The 12,887-nt window shown below is 36.2% G+C and overlaps 1 protein-coding gene across 2 annotated transcripts in view; it reads right to left on the reverse strand.

Moving 5' to 3' along the window:
• LOC111157205 (THO complex 2) overlaps window positions 1-12,887 on the reverse strand; it is a 113,308-nt gene that overhangs the window by 44,864 nt on the left and 55,557 nt on the right. For both annotated transcript variants that reach the window (XM_022518497.1, XM_022518496.1), the window contains exons 10-12: window positions 10,605-10,760; window positions 9,847-10,019; window positions 8,399-8,594 (exon numbers count right to left, since the gene is read on the reverse strand). In XM_022518497.1, the coding sequence (XP_022374205.1) occupies window positions 8,399-8,594; window positions 9,847-10,019; window positions 10,605-10,760 (525 nt within the window). The remainder of the gene's footprint in view (window positions 1-8,398; window positions 8,595-9,846; window positions 10,020-10,604; window positions 10,761-12,887) is intronic.

The following is a 12,887-nucleotide window of genomic DNA, read 5'->3' on the forward strand; positions in this document are numbered from 1 at the left end:
TCCTAGTGTATGTAACAGTACAACCTTTCCATCTTGAGTATCCTGGTTTAGACAATAAAGCACATGGTCTCCCTTCCCTACCCCATGAGTAGCATTCAAATTGCAGTAAATGGACTTGTGGGAGTGGTTTAAACATTAAAATATAGCAAACAAAACAAAATGCTAAATAGCTACACTTGGTTTCATAAAATTCATCACCCAAAAGTAATTACTTTGGTTAAAACATTGATTATGATATGAAATTGTGCTGTTTTACACAAGCATAGTTCTAACAAGCCATGTGTAAAAATGGCTATTTTTGGTGCACTTAATGAATATGAATATGTGATTTACTTAAATGAATTCTCTTCATAAATGGAGTTCATAACAGAAGTCTGTTGTAAAACAAAAAAATTGCCCTGTAAATGTATCTTTAGGGAAAATTAAAGTTTTCGTATGGAACTCATTTAAAGGGATATGCCCCTGTGTTTTACTTTACATTCCCCCAAAAGCAGACCCTATTCAAGTGCAGACATAATTTATTTTGGAAGCAACCCTAGGTACCACTAGTAGGAATTATTCCTGTGAGTTAACTGGAACTTAATCCCACTGGGGACTCTGAGGGTCCCAGAAGAAATACAACTCAGGATTATCCCATCTCAAAGCATGGTAGTTAAACACTAACACCAATCATTTCACTGGTTGAGAGCTGGGGAAAGGGGCGCAAAGTCAATTAGCTCTCCAGAAATTCCAGGATACCAATTCCTATATTACCTAAGTGGCCAGAAAAGCCCTCAAAGAGAGATGCAGGTGCCAATAGTTGAAAATTGGGCTGGCACACACCAAAATGATAAGGATCTAGTGTAGAGCCAAAAGAATACAGATGGAATCTAATAGCATCTGCTATGCTCTGCATGGACAAATGGCCAAACCTTCAAGAGTTGAATCTTTCACAAATATTTTTCATTTTTACATCCTACATTTTTTTTCCTGAAACTGAACACTGGGGTTCAATTTGAGAAAACCATCTTTGAGAGGAGGCACAAGGATCGAATCGACTGCTTACAGTGTGCGTCTGGTGCACACTAAAAATTTGACTTGTCTTTCTTATACAAAATATACTTCTCAAAATTATACCGTTTGTACACAGAGTCTACATTTGCCTATTAACAGACTTAGTATCTGCCTATCTTGTATGTTTTTATATTTCTCTTAAGTAAAAAGCATAGTTAATGGTAAAAATTAAGAACCTATTTTTAATTTTATTACCTTTACTATGATTCTACATCTTGATTAGAATTGTCATATATGACATCTTGAGCTAAGATGACCTTAGTTCAAATACAGGTGACAATATAAGTACAAATATAAACATCCTAACAGTTCTTCCCTGATCAAGCTCATTAAATAGCAAGAATGTTATAGATTAAATCTGGTCTCCAACTTTGGAGTTCATTTGCTTTGTATAAGACTTACAATAGCAAAAGTACATAAAGGAGCTTAGTAAACAATGCCACTGAGAGCTGCCTCTGTCTCTCGAACAATAAGAATTATAATGCAAGGTTCTAATTCTCCTAAAAATATTCTTACAAAATTTTTGTCTACTTGAAATTGGAAACTGACATGTCTATAGCTACCCCTCACTAGTCCTTTCACAAAGCCCCAGCAATAAAAATTTGATAAAAAATTTGTTTTGTTACTAATTTATAACATAAATTTCCACAATGAAAGAGGGGGAACATCTGATTACCACCACAATGTAAAGAAGTCAAAGACATTCCTATATAAAAATCAAATCTTCTCTGATGGGTAAATGAAGCTGCTACTTTAAAGTAGTATCTATTATTTAAAGACAGAGATAGATTAAAGTATATTAATACTTTAAAACAAATCATCAAAAGCCAGTGCAGTGACAACTAACAAAAGTTGTAACTTACTATGTTCTGAAGAATTCATGACAACTTTAACTCTCTGAAGTTGAATGCCTAGTTAATGTTAGTATCTAATTAATGTTTAGACAAATCTTATTTGATTCTCACTGCAACCCCAGGAACTAAGTAAGACAAATATTATTACCACTCATCTTTGGCATAGAAAAGTCACATTACTAACATGTAGCTAGCAGCTCATCCTGATGAAACCAGTTAACCTAACAATCAGTATGTAATGCCTTAAATTTCTTTGTTTGGGAACAGCCTTAAATGAAGACTCTTTGTGGGCAAGCTAGGTTCTAAAGTCAGTGCATACAATGAAAATTACATATACTCACAATTACCCTTAAAAGTCCCTTAAAGTATCTATAAAGTACACAGATACATTATCTTTCATTTAAGTCCACTACAAGACTGTTCTCCCCCTGTAGTATTAGAAGAAATCACTATTAATCACTTGAACATGAGATGGGAATATGAATTCATGTGAACATGAAGTAAGTAACCGGCTTGCATTTAGGGGCCATGTCACATGAACACGCATTACTTTAAAAAGTAGATTCACACGGAATATGGTTAGAGACCTTAGAAACCGAATCAAACTGAGAGAAAAAAAATCCTCTCATTTCGCCCTTACTCCTAGGCATATACACTTGAGTGTTTGGATGAACAAGCCTGGCCACATTCACACAAATTAAGCACAAGTATGGTGTAATTCCCCTGTACTTGTCCCTTTGTCCAGAAGGAACATTAACTTTGAGCTCTAATCTACAGAACCAGAGTACATCTTCAATTTTGAAAAGAAAAACAAAACAAAAACAGTAAATATCAAGCCCAAATTCTAAGTAACTGGTTCAAAAAGTAGAGCTTTGGAATCAGTGGGCTAAGGCAGATTCTGTCCCTAGCAACCCCGATTTTTATTATGAAAAATTTCAAGTTTACGTAAAAGCTGAATGGGTGGATAATGCACTATCAATATCAATAAACACCTCTTATACCTACTTTGCAGATTCAACAAGTAACATTTTGCCCTGTTGACTGACAAAAAAAAGCAGGCATGACATTTTATCTCAAAATAATTCAGTATGCATCTCCTAAAAAGGACATTCTTCCACATTACCACAATATCATTATCACAGCTAGCTATTCCTAATTATCATCCAACGTCCAATCTAAGGAATATTCTGACCCTCTGACTCTAGGTTTTTCAAGCTTCATCTATGAATCAATTTAAAGCACTCTGGCTTTTACCAAAGGTCAATAAAAAAAGAGCCATATGAACAGCCTGGCCAGACAAATGAATTAAGATAATAGAGTGAAACAGAATTTCTCTCCCCTATCCCTAATGCAATGAACAAGGTATGCCTTGTTGTTTTAATGCTCCAAATTCACCACCAACCAAGCAAGAAAAAAGGAAACTATGCTATTAACTTCAAGGGGATGGGAGACAGACAGACACACACACACACACACACACACACACACACACACACACGATTCTGGTACTACACACAGCGAGCGTGGTATGGCTCCTGCCTTTAACCCAATCCCAGAAGTAGTACAGACCAAGGAAGGTAAGTCAACAAATCCTTTAGGCAGTAAGAAAGACCTGCAAGGTTAGTGAGTAGACTGAGGAAAAACTCTTGTGAATGGGAGCCCAGCAGGACTCTGGCAAAGGAAAAACCGGCTGCTAAAGCCTGCTGTCATTCAAAAGAACTGTGCTGGGGCGCCTGGGTGGCGCAGTGGGTTAAAGCCTCTTGTCTTCAGCTCAGGTCATGATCTCAGGGTACTGGGATCGAGCCCAGCATGGGGCTCTCTGCTCATCAGGGAGCCTGCTTCCCCCTCTCTCTCTGCCTGCCTCTCTGCCTACTTGTTATCTCTGTCAAATAAATAAATAAAATCTTCAAAAAAAAAAAAACAAAAAAAAAAAAAAAAAACAAAAGAACTGTGCTTAGATGGCTGAGGGAGTCAAAGTCTAAGGGAGCTGGCATACCCACATGGCTGGGCATGCCTAGTACAGGACAGGTTACAGCATCTCAGAAGAGAAAGAGAGATACTCTAAATGAGGGCTATACTCAGCCTCACTGAGCTCATTCACTCCCCATGATAGACTACAGAGAAGACTGAAAGAAGAACTCAATACTCAGACTGTAGCTTGGGGGTTTAGGGCTGGTCATAAATAAGGTAGGAAAGGTAAGAGGATTCACTCCACTATATCAGAAAGAAGCTGTAAACAGAGCTATACATATTAAGATGAAAAGAAATGCTGTGGCTACAATAGAAACATAAATAGCATGCCTCACCCCTGCCAAAAAAAGCATATAAAAGGTAAATGAACTCAGTATGGATGAAAGTAGAACACAAGGACAAAGGCAGATTCTCCACAAGTATCTACATATAGTCATAGAAAAAAGTCTTAAGGATGATCCTGATAAAACAAGAAAAGCTTGATGAGATACACACAGACTGAGATGAAAACAGATTGTTGAGATAAACAAAATAACAAAATACCACTAACAGATTTAATTTAAAATAGCAAGAAATTTCAAGAATTGCAAAATTTAGATAACCTATCATTTCTTCCACTTCAGACACACTACATTTGTACAGGCGGGACAGCATGATGATTTTGAGCTTGGCCTCTAAATCCAGATTGCCTGGATTGACATCTCAGTCCTGCCCTTTATTAACAGTGTGACCTGGGACAATTTACGTAACCTAAAGCATAAAGGGTACGATAAAGATTAAATGAGCTGATTCACATGAAGTACTCAGAATAGGACCTGGCCCAGAGTAAAGAGTTCAATATTAACTGTCATTATCACAAACAACTTAATCCATTAACATCAGCTGGATGCAAAAAAGCACCAAGGAATTCATCTTCAGGCGTGTAGGTGCTGTCAAAACCATTTAAGTATGTCAGATGAGCATGTTAAAGCTATGCTCTATAATTCAAGAAAATTAAAGATAGTAAAATCTGCCCATTCATATAGAAATATTCTTTAGAGCTACCCCCTCTTTTAAGGCTGAAATAAAGACCAAAATTGGTTAATATACTAGAACAACAGTTCTCAAAGTTTGGTCTTTGAATAAGTAGCATCAGCATCACCTGGTAACTTGTTAGAAATGCAAACTCTCTGCAAACTCTCTTCAGTGGGTTCCACACCAGACCTACTGAATCAGAAATTCTGAGGATAGGACCCAACAATGTGTTTTAAGATGAGCTCCAGGTGAGTCTAATGTATGCTGAAGTTTGAAGATCACTGTACTTAATGGTCCTATGTTATGTACCTCAAATTTAAGAAACACACAGAGATAAATGATTACAAGTAACTGTAGGCTAGAAGACTATTCTGTTAAGTGAAGCTGGTATAACTATATAACCAACATTTTCAAAATATGCATAAATTATATATACAAGCAACCCCAAGCTTATAAATGAGTTGTTAAAGTCATTTAATTATATTATTTGGAACTAAGGTCAAATTCCTCCATTAGAAATAATCTTATATACCCTAGTTAAATTCCTTGCTAAGGAACAAAAGCCTTGTAAACCTATAAACACAAGACAAATGATCTGTTACAGTGAAATATTTTCATGGGTAAAAAATGAACCAAAATTCTAACTCCAATCGTTGGAAAGATTCACTTTTCCTACCACAACCTTAGCAATGAGAGAAGACAGATTTCTTCCCACACTGTGATCAAAATAAACATTTTCCTCTTCCTTTCTGCCCTTCTACCTCTGTAAAAATAGAGACTGGAGTTAGGGGCAGGCACCAGGTACAACTGTGATAGAACAGAGATACAGGAAAGCTGCGATGGAGATGGCAGAGGGGAGGGGTGACCACTTTAGCACCTGCGCATCTTGGTAACAATACTGCCTATGTTTGTGCATATGTTCATGCATATGTCTATGTATAGGACTTCCACAAGCTGGATGTTTGGTCTCCTGCTTACAGGTTTATAACACTTGCAGCCAAAGAAAGAATTTCAGAACAAGATATGAACATTAAGATGTTCAGTTAAAAAGAATAGCATTAGTGGGTGAAGGTAAGATGAGAAAGAGGCTATTTACATTGTCAAAAAAGTACCTTCCCACAAGGTATATATTAGCAAATAAGGAAAAAAAATAATTGTACCCTAGAGAAACCTGGTAGTGCATTACCTTAACCAAGTGATCAATGTTAACATCACCAGTAATGGGATAGATTGACTTCATATGCTTCCCAATATGAGGCACTGGAAAAGACAACCCTTTTGTTCTTTGAACAGGCACTAGTAACATGACTCATCCCTTTCAGACTATAAGAATTAAAATAATGAAATATCATTATACTTCCTTTATATATATATTATATAATAAATGATTTGTATAGTAATAAACTACTCAGATTTAATAATACAGTATCAATGTTAATTTATTGATTTTTATAATTATAGTGATTTTTTAAAAGATTTTATTTATTTGAGAGAGTGAAAGAGAGAGCATGGGCAGAGGGGAAAAGCTGAGGGAGAAGCAGACTCCCTGCTGAGCCCGATGTGGGACACAATCCCAGGACTCTGGGAACATGATCTGGGCCAACGGCAGATGCTTAACTGACTGAGCCACCCAGGCACCCAGCAGATTTCTTTAGAGTACCTTTACACAATGTAAATTTGTGAGTATTTTTTAAAAAAACAGGTAAGTATCAAAAATCAAATCAAATATTTCAGGTGTCAAGGGATTAGTATACAACAGCTGATAAATTTTCTGTACAGTTACTGTTGTCAAAAATTGAAATTAGATGCAATCGCCAAACACTGGAGAAAACTGTACTTAAAACAATTTGCAGATTCTTTTGGTAGCCTTGTTTTATAATGGACAATGATGTACTCTTCTCTGTTTCAAGACCTTGGGTTAGGTAAAGATCTCTTAGAACACAAAGAGGAAACCATAAAAGTACTGCTAAATTGGAATTAATCAAAATTTAAAATTTTGCTTTTCAAGAGACAATTAACATAATAAAAAGGCAAATCAGAGAAATAATAACAAAAGACAACCCAATTAAAATGGGTAGAGATTTGAATAGACATTTTGATAGATGATGATTACAAATGGCAAATAAGAACATGAAAGATGCTAAACATCACCGATCATCAGGGAAACATAAATTAAAAGCACAAGAGGTACCACTACACACCCACTAGAATGACTAAAATTTAAGAGTGACAACAAGTGCTGATGTGGATGTGGAACAACTGGAAGTCATATACAGGGATGCAAAATGGTACACACATGTTGAAACAGTTTGGCAAAAAGTTAAACATACACTTACCCATATGGCCCAGCAATCCCATTCCTGGGGAAACAAAAACATATGCCCCCCCCAAAAAAAGACTTGTACAGGAATATTCATCGCAGCTTTATTTATAATAGCCCCCAACTAGAAACAACCCCAATGCCCATCAACTGGAGAATGCATAAACTCTGGTATGTCTATCTAATATTGCTCAGCAATAAAGGAACTACTATCATGTGCCAACAACTTGGATGATTCTCAAAAGCATTACATGAAAGAAACCAGAGAAAAAAAGAGTACATTCTATAAAATTCCATTTATATGAAGTTCTAGAAAAAGCAAGACTATAGTGACAAAAAGCCTATCAGTGGTTGCCAGGAACCAGCAACGAAGGGACAGAATTAAAGGCAAAGGGGCAAGAGGGAACTTTCTGGGGTGATGAAAATATTCTCTATCATGGTTGTGGTGGTGGACACACAACTTTGTCAAAACTCATCAAATTGTACACTTCAAATTGGTGAAGTTTACTGTATCTAAACTGCAACTCAAAGCCGATTTTAAAATTTAGTAATAGCCTAAATGGCTACCGTTAGGGTATTAACTAGAAGGGAGTACAAGGGGAACTCTGCGGTAGTGTTCTAATTTCTTTTATCAGGGTGGGGGATACACGGGGGTTTAGTTTGGAAAAAGTCACTGAAGTGTACAATTATGATTTGTGTTACTGTCTGTACATTTCATTTCAATAAAAAGTTTACTAGAAAAGAATGTATCCTCAACAGTCTGACTTCATACAAATAATCACAATGATTCAAAATTATAGCCAAGAAAATAACAAGAGAAGTAAGGGGGAAAGAAAGGTAAGTTGACCACTAAAATTATAAAGGGATTCAAAAAGCAATCACTTGTCCAAAGTACATTTTCTTTTGCGGGGGACTTGACTAATATTCTACCTAAATTTAAGAGAGTGTGTGTGTTTGCACACACACACACACGTTTGCACACGCATATATGTGGTTAGGACATAGTGGACTTTCCCCAAACCTTATTCAATGTAACCTTTTCTTAAATTAAGTTCACTTTTCAATTCTTTTTTTTTTCTGTAGTTCACTTTTCATTTCTAGAGATATGCATAAGACAAATATACACAGGACATTTTCATTCTAAAATTTAGTTTTCTGCTTAGAAGGAAAAAAAAATCTTACTAACCTCTTTCATAAATGATTTGCCTATGCGCACCACTTTTGCAAATAAAATGGGATCATGTGAAAGGTGAGGACCAAGGTAACAGAACATATTAAAGACATCTCTCCTCAAATCTTCAAAGCTCTCTGCTTGTTTTGGTGCCCTCTTATTTTGCAAAGCATTAACAGGTGAACCTTTAGCACCTTTAGGAACGCCAACTCTATAAAAAGAAGCAAAGTTTATACGTATACTATACAATACCCCATTTTAAATTAACACAGTCATATTAATCAGTAAGTAAAGCTTTTCTTGTTCAAATCTGATTTCTGTATTTCATTTGTGCCTAACTTTATTAATACCAGATAATTTAGCTGGTTGAAAAAGACAAAAACAATACTCATTTGGAAAACAAATCAGAGCTCAGAGAATGTTTCAAATTAACTGCATAAGGAAATCAGAGAAACACAAATTTCAAGTAACATTTAACATACATCATTATGAATTTGGTTTTAGTTAAACTTGGCCAGTATCAGGAATTTGGATATGGGAATGGGGAACAAGGGATGAACCTCAAAGACACTGGAAGATGAAACAGAAAAACATGGATATAACAACAGTGATTCAAGTCAATAAAACACTTCTCAATCTGGGTTCCACTACCTAGACTGAGCATGAGGTAGGTGGTGGTAGGGAAGGTGAGCAGCATAATGAAAGAGGGTGTCACACTAAAAAGGACAGCATGCCCAGAGTTCTCACCTGCTGAGCAGGTGTCCCGCTGTGGAGTCACAGGGGTCACTCTTTGAGAAGAAGCCTTCATGGTCCATAGCCCAGGTGGCACTAAAGGCAGCAGCCAGCAGCTATGCACGAGTCACAAGGCTGGGGCTTTTGAGGCAGGCTCTGATCTGTGGGGCTGAAGCCAGAGCTGCTGCCAATACTGCTCCTAAGTATCCTGCAAGTAGGCTGAGGGCTAGAGGACTGGTCGACACAGTAACTAGGGATGATGAGAAAGGCTGCACTAGCAATTTCCAGAACAGCAGCCTATATGCCAGAAGAGATAAGGCAAGCAGAGAGGCAATGTCCTCACTTAGAGCCACTCAACCCGGGACAGAGGAAATGTACGCTAAGTAAAAACCTGAGGAATTCTCTGCCCCCCCCACCAAGAGAGGAGGAAAAGTCAAAAAGAGAAGAATGGAGTTTTCACTCTCAATGGAGTAAACCCAACCTAGATGTCTAACCTATAGTTTTTGTACTACACTGCAGCACACCTTCTGCATCACCTGGTCTACACATTAGGAGACAAGTCACTGATTCATACGTATAAAACTGATACACTCTGTGAACAGTTCTTATCATCTAATAAAACATACTAAAATGTTTGCTTGGTTGGAGAAGACAAGATAAATATGCAGATTTTTTTTTGTAGTCCTAAGCTATTTCTACCTCAACGATTAGAAAAGCATACTGTAACATACCTTCGGTAGAGAGGCTCAATAGTTATGTGAATGAGCTTGCAAATAGCAAGGGCTATTAGCTTATGTGAAGCTGCATAGTATGGAGGCATCTGATCCATAATGTTCTGTGCATGCTGCCAATCACCAATCTTTAACAAGGCTTCCAACAAACCAAGTTTTTGGTTGTCAGGCGGCTAAAAATGAACAATTACAGCAAAGATACTCAGAATATAGACACCAATAAATCTTAGTATTTTTTCATTTTAAAAAAATTGAGCTCAACAACCACAATAATGTATGTTAACAGTTGCCACTCATGGGAAATGCGTATTTCCCTGAAAGTACAATCAAGTTTTTTAGCTACTGAAAAAAACAATAGGATATGCTCTTTCATTTAGCAGACACAGCAAGACAGTTTACAGACTTGGAATTAAATTAAGTTCTATTTAATGTTTTACTGTGCCATAGGGAACTAGAATTCATTCATCTCTGAGAATCCCCTTAGGACTTGAGAGACATTAACACACAAAGCACAAATATATTTTACTTAGGATACATTCTGAAATTAATTTAAGAAAAAAAAAATGGCAGCCTCTTTTGGGAAGGTGCCAATCAGATTAAAAACAAAACCACCTTAGCAAATCAGTATTCCAAAAACCAGATTTCACCACAATCAAAATTAATGTTATTTTCCCATAAGCTGATTAACTATTACAAGTTAAATTTCATAATTCTAAATCCAGAAGACAATGTTAATTTTACAAAAAGGAACCATATACCTTCTCTACTTTCTCCTCTTCTTTTTCCTTTTCTTTCTCTCGCTCATCAATTTTTTCAGAAGACAATACAACCATCGTAAGTTTTCTAACAATTTGCTTAGCTTCTACAATTTCTCGTTTGTGTTCATCCATAATGCAATTATCAGCTGGAAGAAGCTAAAAATGGTTCATTAAAGTTTCATAAAACAGCTAATACTAGTTGCACATATAAAAAGCAAACACTATCTACTCTGAATTGATGAAGTTTTAAATAAGGTCTAGCCTACTAATGACCACGATCAACCTTCAAAATAAGTTTCTCTCCATTATTTTCTTATAATCTAACAGGGTTAAGTACCTGAATTTTGTACACCTTTTAAAATCAGATAGCAGTTCAAAGTTCCACATCTTTCTGCTAGAGGGCCTACATTAATACAATACTACAACAGTGGTGCTTACCATGAATTTATTAGTTTACTCAAGAAAATATATGTAACTGTTTCATTAAAAGTCAAACTGCAAATTACATAAAGTACTGCATATGGATCCAATTTGGGAGATATGAGCTACTGAATTACATGAAGGGGTTAAATTTAATACCTCTAGATTAAAAATCTCAAGTAGAAAAATCATGAGCAACTTGACATCTCACTTTTCATTTTCTAATACCTCTCTGATGTCTTATGTCACAAACTAGTTTCTAGCTTATTATAAAAGAGAAAGTAGTATGTGTAGAGTCAACCCTCCATTATGAAAAAGGAGTAAATATCCCCAGTACAGCCATCTTGTATGAACAGAAGAAGGTTAATGTAGATATTTCATAAAATAAATAAAAAACACAGACACAAAGAAAAATATAGCAACAAACCATCATAGTTCCTGCTAGGCACTATGGTGGGCTATAAAAGAAATGTTCCTGCCCCCAGAAATACATAATCTACTTCAGTAACTAAGTCTAATGCAAAGTAAATAATCACTAAACAATAAAAGGAAACAGTGAAATATTAAACTATATACTGTAGACTTCATCCCATTAGTCCAAAATTGGAGGCAGGAGTTTTCTCTGTGAACAGTTATAATAATATATATATTATATATAATAATAAGTTCTCTGTAAACTTAGTAGTAGTAGTAGTAGTAGTAATCTCTTCAACCAATGTGGGGCTCAAACTGACATCCCAGAGATCAAGAGTCACACACCCCACCAACTGAGCCAGCCTGACACCCCTGTAAGTTTCTTTTATAGTTCCTCTCAATTATAGTTTTGTGTATTTTGAGAATATGTAAGTGCATATGAAGTTACAAATGTTTTATCTTCCTAGTGAACACAACTTTATTTATTATGAAGTGACTATCATTTTTTGCCCAAAAAGTCCATTTTGTTTAACAATAATAATTTCCCTGGTATATTTTTCCCACCATTTACTTTCAATCTTCCTTTGTCCTTAGGTTTTAGAAGTCTCATGTGAAAAATAAGCAATAAACTGGGTTTTAATCCCATCTGAAAATCTTTGACAACTTAACAGGAACACCTAGGCCACTTGCATTTATTGAACTCAAACATTTCAGTAATAAATCTATCACCATCTATCATCTTTCCACTTGTCCTACCAGTCTATCCTTGCCTATAAACTCATACCTGCCTTTGAATTCCCCTTTTTCTGACCAAGTTTCCATGTTCTGTTTGTAGTATCACTTTTCAACTTTAAATCTTGAATGGCTCTCTAGTCCAAACAAGAAAAAATTGAAACTCCTTACTATGGCACTTAAGGCCCTGCAAAGTTTAGCCCCAATCTACTTCTCCATCTTCATTGCCCCACATACTACCCTAGGCTCCAACCACTTTGAGCTTCCTTCCCCTAAGGTGGTAATGAAGCCCCTTCAACCTTCCTGCCTTTATACTCAGTTAATTCTACCTATAAAACTTCTCACCTTTAGAGCCAGGCCATTACCATCTCATCTACCAACATCTCAGTTCAACATCACTAGTTTGAAAAAGCCTTCCAAAATCCACCCCCCAGATAGACATAGTCACTATCTATTCTGGGCCCCCATTGCACTTTGTGAATACCTCCAATATAGCAGTTACTACATAATGAAAAATGTTTTCTTCATTGGAACTATGACTGCTTCCAAGGTAGAGAGTAAGTTTTATTCAACTCTGTAACCGTAGTACATGAGAGACAAGGAAGTCAGAAAGTGATTTCTAAAGACAGTGAAGATGATGTTGGCTTTGGACAGGTTTAAGTCCATAGATATCCTAATGTACAAACAAACATAATAGGAATTTCTATACTACAAACC

This window comes from Enhydra lutris, unplaced genomic scaffold (genome assembly GCF_002288905.1).
Source record: "Enhydra lutris kenyoni isolate GAN:26980312 unplaced genomic scaffold, ASM228890v2 scaffoldscaffold53, whole genome shotgun sequence".
In the NCBI taxonomy this organism is placed as follows: Eukaryota; Metazoa; Chordata; class Mammalia; order Carnivora; family Mustelidae; genus Enhydra; species Enhydra lutris.